The 19,042-nt window shown below is 35.8% G+C and overlaps 3 protein-coding genes and 1 pseudogene across 3 annotated transcripts; 3 read left to right on the top strand and 1 right to left on the bottom strand.

Moving 5' to 3' along the window:
- The first annotated feature begins 1,238 nt into the window (after nt 1-1,238).
- LOC132163596 (FAD/NAD(P)-binding oxidoreductase family protein) lies at nt 1,239-4,639 on the top strand. The gene is made up of 4 exons (XM_059573944.2): nt 1,239-1,559; nt 2,246-2,502; nt 3,411-3,862; nt 4,196-4,639. Exons 1-4 carry the CDS (start codon nt 1,441-1,443, stop codon nt 4,466-4,468), a joined length of 1,101 nt encoding a protein of 366 aa, XP_059429927.2. The 5' UTR covers nt 1,239-1,440; the 3' UTR covers nt 4,469-4,639.
- Nucleotides 4,640-9,042: 4,403 nt separating this feature from the next.
- On the top strand, nt 9,043-9,919 carry CLV3 (CLAVATA3). The gene is made up of 3 exons (XM_088518701.1): nt 9,043-9,118; nt 9,528-9,595; nt 9,749-9,919. Exons 1-3 carry the CDS (start codon nt 9,043-9,045, stop codon nt 9,917-9,919), a joined length of 315 nt encoding a protein of 104 aa, XP_088374827.1.
- A 4,215-nt stretch (nt 9,920-14,134) lies between these two features.
- LOC132164387 (pentatricopeptide repeat-containing protein CRR2, chloroplastic) lies at nt 14,135-15,969 on the top strand. The gene is made up of 2 exons (XM_059574895.2): nt 14,135-14,221; nt 14,696-15,969. Exon 2 carries the CDS (start codon nt 14,741-14,743, stop codon nt 15,683-15,685), a length of 945 nt encoding a protein of 314 aa, XP_059430878.2. The 5' UTR covers nt 14,135-14,221; nt 14,696-14,740; the 3' UTR covers nt 15,686-15,969.
- Nucleotides 15,970-16,240: 271 nt separating this feature from the next.
- LOC132164210 (pentatricopeptide repeat-containing protein At1g05750, chloroplastic pseudogene) lies at nt 16,241-17,910 on the bottom strand (annotated as a pseudogene).
- Between the last annotated feature and the right edge of the window lie 1,132 nt (nt 17,911-19,042).

The raw sequence follows: 19,042 nt of genomic DNA, 5'->3' as shown, positions 1-19,042 counted from the left end.
GGAGCGAGAGATAGATATGAACCGGTTCAAGAAAAAGAGATGTGAAATTAGCGTAAATGACTTGGAGAGAAAAAAAAATAATAATAATAGAGAGAGAGACGTCGAGAGAGAGGAAAAAAGAGATATAGAGAGAGCAAAAATATGAACAATTCAATTTTTAACTGTTCACTTTTTAAAATAATGAATTAAAATATCGGTTTAGTCTTTAAAAAAAATTGATTCATGCTACATGTCGCGATTTGAAGACACTTCAAAAGAAGGCTTCGACTATCATATATGATATATGATATGATTTGATTTGTATTATTTGTTTCTTATTTGATTTGGACATTGATAATACTTAATTTATTAAATAAATTATATATGGAAAACTCTTGAAATATAATTAAATGTCATTAATTACGCTAATTTAATGACTGATTTTTTAACTAAGAACCGATTCACAAATTATGTCTTAAAAAACTGGTTTAACATTAAAATAAAAAGGGTTTATGCCACATGTCGCAATATTAAGGCATTTTTTAGAGGGATTCGGCTTCTTTCTTCTTCTTCTTCTTTTTCTTTTTTTTTTTTTTTTCATTTGTTTTGTTTTTTTGTTTTTTTCATTTTTTCATTTGTTTTGTTTTGTTTTAAACATACGGTTTAATTTAAACCGTTTAATTAAAAGTAAAAATTTATCAGATAAATGAAACGCCACGTATCAAGCTATTAGACCCTCATGTTTAAAACTTTTAAAAGTAAACAGTTATCAGGTAAATGAAGCGCCACGTGTCAAGATATTAAATCCTCTTGGTTAAAACTTTCAAAAGTAAATAGTTGTGAGATAAACGAAGCGCCACGTGTCAAGCTATTAGTCTCTCTTATTTAAAACTCTCATATTATATATAGGAAAATGTTAAGGTTACAACATAAATCCAACTTATGGCCAACTTCTCTCCTACGTGTCATTTAAAAAAAAAAAAAAAAATTCCTGATATAGGGAATTTTGGAATTCTGAAAATTTGGGAAAAAAGACAATTTGTTTGGTTTAAAATTCAAATTTTTTTTACACATATATATTTGTGAGATAAATGAAGCGCCACGTGTCAAGCTATTAGTCTCTCATGTTTAAAACTCCCCTATTATATATATAATATGATATGATTAGATTATTATTATTTTTCTAAGCTATTATTGTTATTATTATTCGTCGGTGGGTCATGGACTCATGTGAACTGGGATGCCTGAAGACTTGGTTAACCATTTGGCATTTGCCGTCTTTGCTTATTCTTCCAGATGGGCAACACCCAAAATTCAACAGAAACCCGTTGACAATTCTGCGCCCAAAATCCCTTTAAAATTCCTCTCTTTCTCAATTCGAAACCTTAAGACGTAGTGCTCTGAAATTAAGATCAGAAATCGGTATCGCCAAATCCTGTGATCGAGAAGACACAGCAAAAAATGAAGAAGCAAGAGTTGGAAGCGGCGAGCCGGAAGTTGGTCGTCATCGGAGGAGGCGTTGCTGGTTCCACCCTCGCTAGATCCCTCCAATTCGACGCCGATGTCACTCTCATTGACCCGTACTCTTTCTCTCTTCAATTCAAAGAAATTTCACCTCTTTCCTGTGTGGGACTTGATAACAATTTTGCTGACATTATTGTTATTCTCTAATATTATTTGTTGAATCACCGGTGATATCATGACGAATCCCAGTAATCTTAAAAACTTAAGCTAAGCGGAAAGTGTGAATTTAATTATTTTGGATCGAAATTGTTAAATCACCGAGCTTAGCTGATGAGAAAGAGTAAATTTAATCAGTTGATTAGTATTTTAACTGAAATTACATTATGCTGCTGTGAACACTTGTCTTCAATTTGAATTAGCAAAAGCAATGCATCCTTGCATAATATGGATACCAAATATTCATGAATTTCTTGCATAATAGAGATATGCCTCCTTGTGTAACAAGAGTAATACATGAATTTCTTGCAGGAAATTAGTCAAAGCTCTAGTGTACATGAAACCCACAAATATACACCCATTTCTAACAACTTGATTAATTGGTTCCACCTTCTATCACTTGCTTTACGTTTTTAAGTTTCATTCTTCTGTTTTTTTTTTTTTTTTTTTTAATGTCAAATTGAAATCTGTTTGGTGATTCTAAAATGTTGCTGGGTTATATCATTACATGAGGCACCATGTAGAATTTTCCATGTACAGAGCTGTAATCATCTTTGTTGCTAAGTGAAAACAAAATTGAAAACAGGAAGGAGTATTTTGAGATTCCCTGGGCAAACTTGAGGGCAATGGTGGAGCCATCGTTTGGGAAAAGGTCAGTGATCAACCATAGAGAATACCTCACCAATGGCCGTGTTGTTACATCCAGTGCAGTCAATATCACTGAAACTGAAGTGTCAACTGCAGACGGCCAGCTGATTCCCTATGATTTTCTCGTCATTGCCACTGGCCATACCTATCCTGTCCCGGAAAGGAGGACTGAGAGACTTAATCAATTCAAAGCAGGTAAATCTATATGTGAACTGAAGCATCATCTTCATTATTCATCAACTACTATACTAAGTGCTGAGACAATTGGCAGATTGCATATATGTGTTTTGATGATGGCTGCATTATTTAGTGAGAATTTCCAGTATTATGAGAGTTTATAAGCAAGATGCTTGGGAAACATGGCTGCCATCAAATTGTCTAGTTGCAATTAACTTCCAAGCCATTTTATATAACTCAAAATTGAGCATTATCTTATGTAAGTTCAAACTTCGAAGAAATTGAATCAAAGTTGTTTCATCAAATATGTTCTCTTAATGGTGTCAATATCTTAGAAGAGATTGCGGCAGCTTGCTTGCTAAGGTGTAAACTAATGCTGTTATAAGTGAATGAATTTCATGGTTATAATAATGATTAAGTAATTAAATTCATTATTTCACCATCAGTTTAGACTTTTGAAATAAATGGTGATTTATTATGATTTCAAAATCCGAACTCTGACATTACTTTACCTCCTATTTAAAATTGAAAATTTTCATATGTTGGGACCTTTCACTGAGGCAGAGTCTGAGTTCGTATTATGGAAGAATAATAGAGTAGTGGTTAAATTATTAAAGTTCTCGATGTTGCTAAGCATTCCATTAGAATAGAAAGAAAAAATGAATACAAACACTCTTGTACTAGCCCCCTCTTATTAATCTAATCCTATGCCATTTGAAACAAGGAGTACTATTGGACTATAAAGGGCATTGATAACCCTAACTGCCTAACACAAGCTTGAAAAGGTAATTATTACAGTTCAGAATAACTATTCAATGGAATTCTAACTTGTTTAAAACTAACTTCAATTATATTGGGCTAAGAAAAGGGAGCATCTGTCTACTACTCTGAACCTATGCTTAATGATGTAATTTTTGCACCGGCAGAAAATCAAAAGATAAATTCAGCTGGTTCCATTTTAATTGTTGGAGGGGGCCCCACTGGTGTTGAACTTGCTGGAGAAATTGCTGTTGATTTCCCAGATAAGAAGGTTACTCTGGTGCATAATGGATCAAGGTTGCTGGAATTTATTGGACCAAAAGCTGCAAACAAAACTCTGCGCTGGTTGAAATCAAAGAAAGTTGAAGTGATATTGGAGCAAAGAGTGAATTTGGACTCTGTTTCAGAAGAAAGCAAAACTTATCAAACTTCAGAAGGAGAAATTATCAATGCAGATTGCCATTTTTTATGCACAGGGACACCACTGGGTTCAGCATGGCTTAGGGAAACTGTGTTGAAGAATAACTTAGATACTCGTGGAAGCTTGAAGGTTGATGAGAATTTGAGAGTCAAGGGTCGAAAGAACATATTTGCGATTGGAGATATTACTGATATTCCGGTAAGCGCCACACCACACTGTTATTGTTTGGCTTTGTTTAGTTTTGTTACGATTTATCTCTTCACAATTCTAGCTGTTCTGAACTCAAACTGATAGTATGGCCACACACACACGAAAGACATATAAGGTAAGAAAAAGACAATCAATCTTGAAATTGTTTTATGTCCCACAACTCTATATATTATATTTATAGGTTCATACAAATAGTCTTGATACATACAATAAAAGTGAAAGAAGCAAGAATTTGCAACAGGCCAAAGAAATATTGTCATTGCATGTGTAATTTGCAACCAAATCTTGTGTAAAATTGTTTCTTGAAAATGGGTACTTCAGGAAGTCAAACAAGGGTTTTTGGCGCTCAAACATGCTCTTGTGGCTGCGAAGAACTTGAAGCTATTGATGACGGGAGGAAATGAAAGCAAAATGGCAACTTATAAGCCTAGTTCAGCAATTGCAATTGTTTCTCTTGGAAGGAAAGACGCGGTGGCACAATTCCCTTTCACGACAATCATCGGAAGAATTCCTGGGTGGATAAAGTCTGGGGATCTGTTTGTGGGAAGAACAAGAAAGCAAATGGGTCTACAACCTCATGCTGCAGATGATTAAAGTTCAAAGAGCTAGTGTGTGAATGGCTTTGTATTTTATACATGCAAAACAAAAACTTCGATCGTATGTTGAACATGATTAAGATCAAAGAGTGTGATGGTGTGAATTAATATTTGGGACTCAAAATTATTGTTGATATATGAAATCAAATAAAAGATCATATTTTTTGAATTTTCCAGCCAAAATGATTCAAGACTTTGAATATAGTTTTTGACATACTGGGCTGCCAAAATCGTGATTAGGTTTAGCAATTTTTTATGGACAGAAATTTCTTTCAAATTAGTTAGGAAAAAGTATTCTCCAACCCATTTAAAATAGTGCCAAGTGTCTATAAACATTTAAAAAACACATTAAATTTAGTCTAAGTTAGTAAACTGTTATTAATGATGTTAAGAATATAATGTGTCTTTTAAATGTTTATAGACACTTGGCACTATTTTAAATGGGTTTGAAAATATTTTCTCCAGACTAGTTTGAAGGAAATTTCTATCCATTTTTTATTTCTTGTTTTGAGATAATAAATATCACTGTTTGAGTTTGTTATTAGAGAAAAATGAAAAACCAGTCTGGCTTAAATAATAAAAAGGAACTGGTTTAGGTGCTGTAAAAAAGTTATAGAAAGAGAGAGTGAAAATAAATTTGGATCGGTGAAAAAACTATAACACATATGCTTTAGTTTTTTTACAGTTCCTAAGTCAAATTTGCTGTTCAAAATTTGTTCATCCGTCAATATTCAATGACTTAATACTATATTCATATATAATAAAAAAAACATTTTAATTCAGCTTATATGTTGATTCTTTCATGATTTTTTATTTTTTATTTTTTGCCCTTTTTAACTTTAATTGAGAGTCCTGGGGGTAACAGAGTACAGCTGGGATGGGTGGTGATGAAATATGGTTAATTGATGACGGTGTTACTGGGGGGGTTAATTAATTTTATGGAGGATTTTGCATGACGGATGTGACTGAGAGAGTGATTGACGTAGTGTTTCTTTTTCTTCCATAATCGCCATTATCCCTTCTGCTTTTTTACTCTGGTTGTTATTTATTAACGCAGAAGATATGGTTGCAGTAATTAATATTACTTTGACATGACATCATGCTCTGCATTTTGTTGGCTGGGCGGCTCCACTTTCAAATCTAAATTTACGTTACAATTGTGAACTATGACGTCAGCCTCCTTCACCCTCTTGCCCTTCCCCCCCCGCCCCCTCCCCCCCCCAACAAAAAAAAAAAACAGAGAAAATTCCTTAATTTCCATTTCCATAATAATGCATGTTACTCTTTATCATATTTATATCAATCATGTATTTAATTTTAAGTGGCTTTTTGTTTTTTGTTTTTTGAAAAAAAAATTTAAGTGGCTTATACAATATTAATTACTTAAAAAATATAAATATAAGCTTGTTTGGAAAAGACAATTATTCTCAATTTTTTTTCTCTTTTTAGTTGATTTGACATTACTAAAATTCAATTTAAAAATTTTTTAATTTTATTCAAAATTTATATTCTTCAAACAACCCAATTTTTATTCGATATTCGTAATTTTAAATTTAGTTTAGTAGAATAGAAAAAAAAAATCACAAATCCAAATGAGCCTAAATTACTTGAAGCACTATATCTCCCAAATCAGTCCATCTTGCTCTCCAAATTTGGGAGAAGCTTTGGCAGCCCGTCTTGCGGTTTCCTTAGCATCTTCGCTTAGTCTTGATCGCTTTATTCTCGAAGGAGATTCTGAAGTGGTTATCCTAAATCTCCGTCAACTAGATTCATTTCAAGATTGGAGGATCTCCTCCGTCATTTTTGATATTATAGACTCTATTCCCTTTGCTGCCTTTTGGGAAGTTAGAAATGTTAACCGAAGTGTAAACTTCTATGCCCACTATTTAGTACGTTGGGCCGCAAGGCCCGCAACCAAATTTCACTCTGATAGTATTCCCTTTTCCTTAGGGGTGTCAATTTTAACCACCTACTAACCGCTATAACCGCTAACCATTAACCGTTTAACCGCTTAACTGTATTAACCGTTAACCGTCTAACTGCTATAACCGCCTAGCGGTTAGCGGTTATTGAGTTTACTAACCGTAACCACTAACCACTAACCGCCTTTTTATAATTATAGTTATAAAAATATTTATAATTATAACATAATCACTTGATCATTAAATCACAATTTTTTTTAAAAAAATAATTAAATCACAATTTGAGTATTAATATATTATCACTATAATTTATATGATTATATCATATAATCACTTTATCATTAAATCAAAATTTGAGTATTAATATATTATCACTATAATTTATATAATTATATCACATGATCAATTGATCATTAAATCATTTGATTATATAATAACAAATTATACATATATAATATGACATAACTCATATGTATACCAATTCATACTAATACAACAATTAAATATCTAGAGACTTATTTCCAATGTATATTATAAACTTATAAGTCTATGTTATAAGTCTATATAAGTCTACATATGTATATGAATAATATAAATGTATAATATCAATACTTAATTATATGATTCAATGACAATTCAAATACTTTATTCAAGACTTCAAGTAAATCATATTATTAATGTACAATGATGATATGATACGTATAATATGATTCGTATAATATCAAATTAAGTAATTGACATTTGATTAAACAATGACCAATTAATGTGTTACTTATAAACACAATTTAAATATTAATGTATTATCATTATATGTTGTGACAGTTGTCTGAATTCTGAACTTTTTTTTATATGTTAGGTTAATTTTTTTTTTTTTTTTTTTTTTTTTTTTTTAAAAAAAAAGTTAACTCGTTATGATTTAATATTTAAGGAAATTTTTTTAAGTGCAAGTAAATGTAAATTTTGGGTCAAATATTTTTGATTTTTCAATATAGGCTCTTTTTATAGCAATTGGGCTCAAGAAGACACTAAAAATAAAAAATAAAATAAAAAGAAAGAGGGTAAATAAAAAAGTCAAAAATCATCCAAAAAGCCCAAAAAAAGAAGCAAAAAAAGGCTCGAAAAGCCCAAAAACGCCCAAAAAGCCCAAAAAAAAGGCCCAAATTTGAAAAGCGATTAACGGGCGGTTATCTATTTCATTAACCGCTAACCGGCGGTTAACCGCTAAGCGGTTAGTGAAATCTACTAACCGCTAAGGCGGTTACGGTTAGCGGTTATTGCCAATAACTGCTAACCGTAATCGCCTTGACACTCTTACTTTTCCTCTTCCCCTTTCAATTCTTCTAGGTTTGTTAGCGGAGAGGACCATCCTTTTTTCTGTTTGTTTTTTTGTTGTTTTTCTGGTTTGTAATGTACTTAAAAACAAAAAACAAAAAAAAAAACCATGTTATAGGGGAGTGTGTGAGGTGCAACGTTTACTGTTAGAATAATAACTAGTTTTCTATTCTTTTAATTTTTTGTTCTTTATAAGATTTGTATGTGTACTTGGGATTTATATTGAACAATAACAAATCAAATTATAATAGTTCTGTTAAATATTATGATCAAGGGATTCATATTAGTCATACAATATTCTCATATTATTCTTTTTATACTAATTTTGCATTATTGTTATATATATTTCAAGGTTATCTATGGTGTACGTTGATTGATTGGATACTAAAAATTATTTGTTTTTTTTTTTTCTTTCTCAAAACAAAAATAAACACTCTTAAAAACACTAAAACAAAAAAAATTATAAAACAAAAACCATGCACCACTTAAAACATATTAACAAGTACAGAGCTATTAAAAAATCATCTTTGGGTGATTCATTTTACAAAGAATGGCATGAATCCACGTGTATATATATGTGGGTTGACAATTAATTAGAATATTAAACAACAATAGAAGGATCTCTTATAATATTAATTAATTGAAGAACTCTTTAATTGAGAGGGGATGTTTTGTTTGTTTTGATTCAACAAAAGAAAAAGAAAAAGAAAAAGAAACTTGCCACCGCACAAAGGATACGGAAGGAAAACAGCAAATCAATCAGTAGTATCTTATTCCATGATGCAAAATCTTCTCCTCGATCACACCATAAGTAAATATATATATATATATATATATATATATATATATATACACATGTACCATCATCACCCCATTTCTCTCTGCTACTCGAAAATCCCAGATAGGTAGCCGTAGGGGGAATCAAATCAAAGGCATAACGGAAAACATACCCCCTCCTATGTCAAAACCATGACGTCACTCGTCGGGTTCCAGATGCGGTGGCGGGGAGGGTCAGGGTTTGGCACGTGCCTACATGAGAGATGTTTGTGACGGTGGACGGACGTCAGTCACGTCACTGAAGACGGCGCTAGCTGTCATTCATTTTGAGAGGTTTAATTATATATATTTGCTTCGGCTGAGCAAATAGAAGTCAATCATTTCTCCACAAATGGCTGCATGGGCAATCATTTGTGGACCTTCTATAAATTGGGTGTTCCCGCTGCAGTAACCCTTCACAACTCTCTCACCTATTTTACTTACTTGCACTACTCTTCGCAGCAACAAACAATATTCTAACCCTACTTTCACTTTCCCAAAAATGGTCTCCAAGCACATGTTTGTTTGTCTGGTTTGCGTTGTGCTTTTGTGTTTGGTGTTCATGGAGAAAACTTCGGGTCTGTCTCTTTTCCCTCTCTTTCTCTCTTCTCTCCCACTCCCAGACAGACAACCTAGTACACTTTTAAGCCTTTGTCGACGGCATCGGATCCTCTCCATTTCATTTCATTTAGTGCATTACCTTCCTAAATGCACTAAATGAATACTCTGCATCTCAAATGATTTTTATTGCGTCAACGCGCGGTGCAAAAAGAACTAAACAAAAAAAAAGTGCTTTTGAGTTTTTAAGTCAAATGTATCATTTTTATTTAGTACAAATTTTTGAAGTATAAAAAGTGTTTTTTTTTTTTTAACTCTTTAACACAATCTCGAACCAAATTTGCAAAGAAAGTAGGCAATATTTCATATATAGTCGAATAATTTTTGGTTTTGTAGCTATATAGTGATTGAAATTGGTTTATTTGGCAGAATGCGGTGGTGGGCATGGGTGCTTTTACTCAAAGGCAGCAGCTTCCTTGAAGACAGAGAACAGAAAGGTCGGTTTTAACACACACACATGCTTTGAACTTAATTTGAAGTGCATGCATGGGGTTTTTTTTTCTTTCTCTTTGCTTATGTTTGATATGATATACATGTTGTTGATGTTTCTGTAATTTCCACTCCATTTGTATATATATATATATATATAGCTACTGGCTGGTTTGAAGGAGAAGAAAGAGGCTGTGAAGGGTGGCCAGCAAGGATCAGCAACCAGTAGAAATGGTCGGAGCTCTGTCGGTTGGGAGTTGAGGAATGTTCCCTCCGGCCCGGATCCGTTGCACCACAACGGCGGCAGCCCCAAAAAGCCTAGAACTCCCTAAATATATATTGACCGTTGGAATACTCAAGGCTTCTCTCTTAATTTCAACGGAAGATGGCATTTTGCTTGTACTAATTAGAAATATGTTTAAATTTTCATGCATGTCTTAGCTAGTACTTGTCATAGAGGAATCCTAAGCTCTCCCTCTTCCTTTTTGGACGCCAAATATATATAAATATATGTTTCGATCTCTTAATGGATACGGTTTTATCTCATGTTCTTGTTTCTCTTTTTAAATTAAACTGGTTTGGCAAGAAGAAGATAAACGACAAAGGAATTAAATATAAAGGTTATAAGATGAATGGGATGGATGGATGGGTTTCTTTTGGGGCTGGAGCAGGAGCACAGACATCACAGTCAACAATGACCATTTATGCTGAGCCTTTTTCTGGATTGGAATAGAGTTAAATGAAGTGCAACGTGTGTGAGCTTCCAAATCAATGCATGGTGGGAGGGAGGGAGAGGGATGTGACGGTGCTGACGTTTTAAACTGAAAAGATAGCAGTAATTGCAGTAATTAATGGCGGATAATTGATTTGGTCTAACGCTAATCTATTTTTATATTTTTTCAAATCTATCATTGAATGTGTTTACATGTGATATGGGTAAATCAGCCCAATTGATAAAAAATAAAAATAATAAATAAAATAAAAAATAAAAAATAAAAAATCAGCCCAGTTGATTTGCATTCAAATATGTTCAAATTAAATTCAAAATATAAAATAAACTAAAACAAACTCTATATATCTTTCTACAGCCTGAGACTAGTTCAACTCATTGGATCCAATGATAGAATTAAAAAACAGTAGGACAAAAGATAAACATTGACTTTAATAATACAGACATTGATACAAGTACTAGGAGCTTCTCATGATCCTACGGTAATTTACAGTAATTACAGAATATATTATATTATGGACAATAGATAGTTTTCCTTCTTGAGTGTTGCATTTCAGTTTAATTGGTAACAATCCGTGTATTTCCTTGAAGAAATATACATTCCTTTTCGGCTGTAGCGGAGTTGAGAATTCCAGCAGTATATATATATTATTTCCTTTTATGTTGTGATTCTTTCCTTTCATGTTTGAATATTAATGTTGCAGCTAGCTGTGAGAATTTATATTGTAACAATATTTGCTGGAGTCACGATTGTTGGTTGACAGATCATGTGATTGAGCATTCAAAGGTTTGAGTAAAAGAGAAGCAGAAAATATATGTTAAAAGATTTTAGGGTGTTAAAGTAATGATTAAGTGGTTAAATTTACTTCTTCCTATTAGCTTAAGTTTTTAGGATAACTGATAATTTTTTTTTTTGAACAAATACTCGATTAATCTTATTGCTAATGATCAGAAAGTGGGGTTAAGGCCCCTACAAACAATCAAGAGAAAGAGCTAAATGCTCCTTCATTACAATGTCATGAATACAATTTGGAGTAAGGTTCCTCCAAACTCTATCACCAACACCTTGTATGGCTGCTTTCGCCAACCTATGAGCAGCCTCATTTGCTTCCCTAGGAACATAAACACAGGACCACCTTGGGAATGTCTGTAGCAGATTCTTTGTATCGTCCACTAGATGTCTGAACCGGCTCCACGTGGTCATAGATGAATTGATAGCATCCACTATCTGCTTGGCATCTCCCTCCACAATAACAAGTTGCAATCCCAGCTCCCTCATCAAACGGACAGCATGAAATGCTCCTAGAGCTTCCCCTGTTGCAGACTCCAGGGAACCCCTTCTTGTTTTGCTCATTGCCGCTATAACCTGCCCTCTCTCTTCCCTTATGACAATTCCAATTCCCATTATATTTTGGGTTGTGTCAAAAGCCACGTCCCAATTCGCCTTAAAGCTTCCTGTCTCCGGAGCTTGCCATGATTTCCCCTTGTCTGCAGGACTCACCTTCAAACTTTGGGGGACGCGATCTTGTTGCTGTTTGAACTCCAGCAAGCTCTCAACAGATTTTTTGACGATCTCATTCGGGCTAGAGAAGTGACCTTCATGGATCCAAGTATTGCGCCTGAACCATAGCTGTCGAGCAAGAGCCACGAACAACAGAATATCATCCATATTACATCTTCGAAAGATATTTTCAGCTAGCTGCATAAAATTGGTTTCCTCCTGCCCCCATTTTTGGAACACACGACAACTATTGCCCCATGCATCTGAAGCTGCCGGGCATCCCCATAGGACATGTAGGACCGTTTCTGGCTCCTTTTCGCATATGGGACACCTCGGGTCCCTCACCACTTGTCTCTTGAGTAGATTCTCCATGGTTGGAAGCAGATTATGGCAAGCTCTCCAGAGAAACGTTTTAGCAGCATTTGGGATGAGCAGCTTCCATAGTTGTTTCCATAAGAAACTCTGCTCCTTCGGTTGTGAGCTGCTAGGACACTTACTATTATCCAGTTCATTGGCTAGATGATAGGCGCTTTTGACCGTGAATGTCCCCAGATTCGTTCCCCTCCATATCCGGACATCTGGCTGACTCGTGTGGCTGATAGCTATGGAAGATATCGCCTTTATCTCCTCCTCAGTGAAGATTTGTGAAAGCAGAGTATGATTCCACCCTTCGGAATCCAAATCAAAAAGTGCACTCACCTTGCTACTTGGTTCTATCACCGTCGGTGGGGAGTGGGGCTTATATGTGCATGGATATGGGATCCATTTGTCCCCCCAAATATTAACCAATTGCCCATTGCCAATTCGCCAGATCGTTCCCTCTTCAATAATCTCCTTAGAGCCATATATACTGCGCCAAGTAGGGATGGTTTCGAGGTCAACTTTGCATCCATAATTGATGTATTGGGGTAATATTTGGCTTTAATAATTCTAGCAGTGAGTGTGTCCGGGGCTTGTAATAACCTCCAATATTGCTTTGCTAGAAGGGCCTTGTTAAAATTCACCAAATCTCTAAATCCCAAACCCCCACGGTCTTTTGACATCCCTATTTTGCTCCATCTCATCCAATGAATACTACGCTCTTTCCCTTGAGAATTCCACCAAAACTTCTGCATCAATGAGTTAATCTCGGAACATAACCCTTTCGGTAGGAGGAAGATATTCATGCTATATGACGAAATGGCTTGGATCACCGCTTTGAGTAAGATCTCCTGTCCAGCCTGCGACAACAATTTTACTTTCCAATCTCCAAGGCGTATTTGAAGCTGTGTTTGAAGGTATGAATCTCTCTCCCCTCTCGATTTCTCCTCCTCCAATATCTCTCTTTGCTTTTTCCTCTTTATATGTTGTGGATTATGGAGGTTTTGGTAAAATTAACCGATTGTGTTTTGGCAAAAAAGATACACATACCTTAAATCCTAGCTTAGGTTGTAGGTTAGCCCTTGGTGATGGATAAGAAGTGCAAGCCTTAATAGTCAGGCTTAAGATAGCTTAGTAAAGTGGTATTAGAGTTATCTAATAACTTCAGGCCATGTAGTACTAGAGCATTGCATAAAATGACCTCATTAAGTGTTTAAAATGGACACCTCGGTCTTATATTGAAAAGATAAGGAATAGTTAGTTTATAATGATAGTCATGAGATATTGCCTAGCTAGTTATTATGTGAAACAGGACTTTGTAAAGAATTTTAAGAAAGCTCCAAATTGACTAGTGAAAATTGAAATTCTTGGTGTTTGAGTTGGTTTCTTGGTGCATGTGAGCTTGATTATATGAATTAAATGTTGAGTTGGGGTTGATGGATTAAGCTCTGTAAGATAAGTTTTTATTTTGGTTGAATTTCCTTCTACATGTTTTAGTTCGTCTTTTGAGTGTCCACCCGTTTGGTGTTAATATATGATTAATTAAAAGGGTAAGAGGGAGCGACCAATTATGGTTACTTTAATTTTCAAGGCAAATAATATTAGTTAAATTTCTGTAAGTTATTTTCTCTTGCAGAGAGTCGAACCCATGCCCTAATACATGCCCATTCTCATAAAATTTTTTTTGAAACCACATAACCACCGCCACCGGTGGTGACATAAGTTGGTGTGCTTTATGTGGCTTCCCCCCTCCTCTCTTCATTTGAAATCCAATTCCTAGGAAACTGCACCTATCTATGCGGAGTAATGCAAAAAATTATTTTGTATACATTAGTGCTTTTTAAATCTCAATTAAAGTAAAATTGAATAATAATAATTTCAAATCCAATAATAATTTTAAAAACTTTAAAATCATAAAATTAAGTTAAAAAGATGGTCTCAAAGTTCACCATATATCTTCTTCATACCCTACTTAAAAGGAAATGGCAATTGGCGACCCATTTTTCTCCATATCGCTGAAGTAGAGCTCTGGATATATATGGGGTGAGGTTGAAGACTCCTCTTCCTCCGGAGTCATGTTCATTGTTTTATTTAAGGGGAAAATGCAGTTTACCCCCATGAAGTTTCAAGGGTTTTTCAATTTTAATCCCAAAGTTCAAAAATTGGCAATCTACCCCCCTGAAGTTTCAAAAATTGGCAATTCAAACCTTCCGTTTAATTTTTCCGTCAAAATAGACAGAAATATATGAAATTACATCATTGCCCTTTGGCTTTTTAAAAAAATTTTCCGTCCAATTTAATGGAAAAATTAAACTGAAGGTTTAAATTGCTAATTTTTGAAACTTCAGGGGGGTAGATTGCCAATTTTTGAACTTTGGGGTTAAAATTGAAAAACACCTGAAACTTCATGAGGGTAAACTGTATTTTTCCCTTTATTTAAATTAATGTTATCTTTATTCTTGAAATTATTGTGGAAAAATTAGAGCTCTGGCTTATTTTGAAGAATCTTTTGTGCAGGTTTTGGGGTAGACCTTTTCAGGATCGGCATCAACAGTTTGCAAAATGGCCACCACCAGTAAGATCATACCCTTTTACTCCACTCTCCTTGAAACCTGCTCCTCCACCAAGAACCTCCAAAAACTCAAACAGGTTCACGCCCGAACCATAAGACTCGGCATTTCGCCCCATGATTTCATCCGAACCAAGCTCATCTCAGCCTATGCATCCTGTGCCCAACTGTACCAAGCCAATGTGATTTTCTCTTTCGCCACTCGCCGACCAACCTTCCTCTTCAATGTCCTTATCAGAGCCTATGCTTCTCTCAATTTGTTCTCTGACTCCCTTTCCATGTTCCGCCAAATGCTCGTTGCCGGCAAACCCATTGACTCCAACACTTTGCCCGTTGTGCTTAAATCGTGTGCCAGCTTATCAGCTTTACAACTGGGCCGGCAAGTTCACGGAGCGGTTCTGATAAATGGGTTTTCCTTAGATTTGGCGAATTCAAATGGTTTGGTGACTATGTATGCAGAATGCGGCGATTTGGTTAATTCACGTAAAGTGTTTGATCGAATGCTGGTTAGGAATGTAATTTCGTGGTCAGCAATGATGGCAGGGTATGGAATGGATGGAGTGTTTACTGAGGTGTTTGAGTTATTTGATAGAATGGTAGGGACGGGAGAGATGCCAGATGCTGCCACTTTTACTGTGGTTCTGACAGCGTGTAGTCATGGGGGGTTGATCAACAAGGGTAAGCAACATTTTGAGATGATGGAAGGGAGGTTTGGCCTGAGACCAAGGCTGCAGCATTATACTTGTATGGTAGATATGTTCGGAAGGGTGGGGCAGGTGGAGGAAGCAGAGAAGTTGATTTTGGGAATGGAGGTGGAGCCTGACGGTGCTTTGTTGCGGGCAATGCTGGGGGCTTGTAAGATTCATGGGAAGGTAGAAGTAGCTGAGAGGGTGGCAGATAAGTTTTTTGGGAAGAGACTTGGTGTAGCATTTGTGTGAATTATTTCAAGGGATTTACCTGCCATAATATGGACTTGGGATAGTTGCTTTTGGCGAGTTGGTGGCATGATTGGTTGTTTGAATATGCCATGAGAGAAACTCGATAGAAAACTGTCTCAAAAGGGGAAAAGAGAATGCCATAGTTTGATATAAGTTACAATAACTAAATTGGTTTTTGTTCTTCTCTAAGTTCAGGCAATTCATTAGGATTGATTACCTGTATATCATCATTCTTTCTCATATAACTCTAGCTATTAAATCGACCGTATGACCACTTTGACTGACTGAATTGTCTTGTATACTTAAATCTACTTCCATTCAATGAACGTCCTAATAGGAGGTTCTGCAATTGAACAGGTAAGGAGGTTTATCTATCTATCACGTTTAGAACTTTTCAGGAACCTATGGTGCTAACTTCACAGATAATTCATTGTTTAATTTCATTAAGAGATCAATTCGTTATGGCTTTAAATTGCAAAAGCTATCAAAATTTCACAAAAAAATTCATCAAAAAACAGAAATTTTTGTATGAAAAAATTGATTTCTTTAGCTCCATCATTAGTTTCAAGACATATTACATTCTTCTATCTACGACCAAGAACAGGTTTCTTTTTGCTAAACCTCAATAGGAGGTTTCAATCATCTTCGTAAGATTCCTTTTCTATAGTTTCAGGAACATAACCACATAGTTTGAGGTCAAGGGATAGAAGCTGTAACATTGCATAAACACAATCTTTGTCGGTATGGGACTTGTCACCAGCCACAAATTTGTGAATGCTACAATCAACCTCAATCGAACTAAATCCCGGTTTTTTTTGTATGCCACGGGCTTTCATTTTCCTTCTAATCTTGCCTGCACCATCCCACCTACCAACGGCTGCATATATATTCGCAAGGAGAACATAATTGGAATCACCACCAGGGTCCAATTCAGAAAGGCGATTCATTAATCTTTCAGCCAAACTGACATTTCCACAATTCTTACAGGCAGCCAGCAACGACCCCAAGACAATTTCGTTTGGCTTCATCGGCATGTTTTCTATCACATTAAACGCATCGTCCAACCTCCCTGCACGGCCATAGAGATCCACTATGCAACCAAAGTGCTCAATTCTAGGGGTAAGTCTATGAACACTCTTCATTTCATCAAAGAATTGGAGCCCCCCATCAACTAATCCAGCATGGCTACATGCTGTGAGAGCTCCCGTGAAGCTGACTCCATCTGGCTTGAACCCTTCCTTCTGCATCAAACTGAAAAACTCCAGTGCTTCTTCTGCATGGCCATTAACAGCAAAGCCCACAATGATTGAATTCCATGATACTAAGGTTCGCCTCTGCATATTCTCAAAGACTTGACGAGCAAATTGGATACACCCACATCGGGAATACATGTCTATCAACGAGTTACTTATTTTAATATTATCCCCATAGTCTTGCTTCATAACAAATCGATTTATCCACAACCCCAAAGCAAGCGTTCCTAAATTGGCACACGCAGAAAGCACTGCAATAATGGTGACATAATCTGGTTCCACACCGGATAGCTGCATTTCTCGAAACCATACCAACGCTTGCTCAACGTGACCTTTCTTGACAAACCCACCAATCAAAGCGGTCCAGGAAATCGCATCCCTCTTAGGCATTTGATCAAACAACTCGACCGCATCCTCAACTTCCCCATTCCTCATATACCCATCGATCATCGTATTCCAGGACACCGAATTCTTCTCAACCATCCCATCAAAAACCACTCTCGCAAGATCCACACGACCGCATTTTGCGTACACACCAACGAGCGCTGTACCAACCATCACATCGTTCTTATCCAAGCCCAACTTATGAACATACCCATGAACCGAAGTCCCCAAAATCACACTCTCTAGTGAAAAATCAGCACAACCCGAAAGAAGCGCAACGAATGTGATGTGGTTGGGTTCGACGTCGGCAAGTCTCATGCGTGCAAACTTTGCCGCGCCCTCGGCTATTCGGCCATTCCGGCAGGACCGGGCTATGGAAGAGGTCCACAAGACAACAGGGTCTACGGGTTTGTTGCTCTGTCGGAGGGAGACACAACGGTCCGGGTTAGGGAAGAAGGGTTGGTTTGGGTTCGGGAGTGGTGGCGGTTTGGATCCTTTGGGAGGTTGAGAGGGTTGGGTTGGAGTTGGAGTGGCTGTGCATGCAGGAACGTTCATTGTTCAATATACCGTTTAGTGACAGAAGGAGCACCATTTGCCTCATGAACGGTAACACAAATTAAATAGCATTTCTCAAAATTATTTATTACTCAAATAAAAGAAAAAAGTTTTAAATTAGGGTTAAATACCAAATACCCCCTGAGGTTTGATACCTTTATTTTTACCCTCTTGGGGTTTCATTTTTATCACAGGACCCCCTTGGGGATTTGATAAAGGACCAAGTTAGTCCATTCGTTAGTTGACCGTTAGAACTGACACGTGAACCAATCAGATGTTGACACGTGACATATTTAATTTTTTTTAATTTAAAAAAATTTTAAAAAAATTAAATATATGCCACGTGTCAACATCTGATTGGTCCACCTAACGGTCAACTAACGGATGGACTAACTTGGTCCTTTATCAAAACCCCAGGGAGGTCCTGTGATAAAAATGAAACCCCAGGGGGATAAAAATAAAGGTACCAAACCCCAGGGGGTATTTGGTATTTAACCCTTTAAATTAATTGGCATTACGAATTTAAATAAAATTTATATGATAAAATATTGGACATTATATAGTTTAATTAGAACTTCATTTGAGTGAATTGGATCATAGATTCATAAAGAATCGGAACATGGGTATTTTTGTCTTTTCACTTTTTGAGGGGGCAAAAATACCCATCCACTATGACTAACAGGATATTATCCAGTTCAAATGAAATGGAAAAGATCCTAATTCTCAAGAATCTCCATAATCTTCCCGCAAGAATTGGGATCCGCACTAATTAATGGTTTAAATTGCTAGAGAGTAGAGAGAATATTAGAATATATATAGAACCTATCTGTTCAAATAAATATTGAGCTGCTTGACTACTTACCCAAATAGATGAGATGAGTCCTATATCTGCTCTCTCATATTAGCAATTTGAACAGTTAGAAGAAAAGAATCATATGATCATGTAAATCATATTTGAATTTGTAACTCCGATAACTAAAGTTATACTGTACAATCTCATTATAAATATAAGAAACATCACCCACAAATTGATGAATTAGGATACTCTCCGATTCAAATGAACTGAGAATGATCCAAATACTTATATTTGAGGTTGTCCTAAAAAAAGTAAAAAGGGCAAAAATGCCTCTCAGAAATAAAGAACTAGATGCTCCTTCATTTCATT

Source organism: Corylus avellana, chromosome 8, assembly GCF_965113065.1.
Source record: "Corylus avellana chromosome 8, dhCorAvel1.hap1.2, whole genome shotgun sequence".
NCBI lineage: Eukaryota > Viridiplantae > Streptophyta > Magnoliopsida > Fagales > Betulaceae > Corylus > Corylus avellana.
Note: the sequence above shows the minus strand (reverse complement) of the source record. Positions and strands in the feature narration are given on the sequence as shown.

Excerpts from the sequence above, each read along its gene's own strand:
- CLV3 (XM_088518701.1), top strand. The coding sequence starts at position 9,043 with ATGGTCTCCAAGCACATGTTTGTTTGTCTGGTTTGCGTTGTGCTTTTG. Across the intron at positions 9,119-9,527 it reads GTTCATGGAGAAAACTTCGG|AATGCGGTGGTGGGCATGGG; the intron begins GTCTGTCTCTTT and ends TTTATTTGGCAG. Across the intron at positions 9,596-9,748 it reads TGAAGACAGAGAACAGAAAG|CTACTGGCTGGTTTGAAGGA; the intron begins GTCGGTTTTAAC and ends ATATATATATAG.
- LOC132163596 (XM_059573944.2), top strand. The coding sequence starts at position 1,441 with ATGAAGAAGCAAGAGTTGGAAGCGGCGAGCCGGAAGTTGGTCGTCATC. Across the intron at positions 1,560-2,245 it reads GATGTCACTCTCATTGACCC|GAAGGAGTATTTTGAGATTC; the intron begins GTACTCTTTCTC and ends AATTGAAAACAG. Across the intron at positions 3,863-4,195 it reads GAGATATTACTGATATTCCG|GAAGTCAAACAAGGGTTTTT; the intron begins GTAAGCGCCACA and ends TGGGTACTTCAG.
- LOC132164387 (XM_059574895.2), top strand. The coding sequence starts at position 14,741 with ATGGCCACCACCAGTAAGATCATACCCTTTTACTCCACTCTCCTTGAA.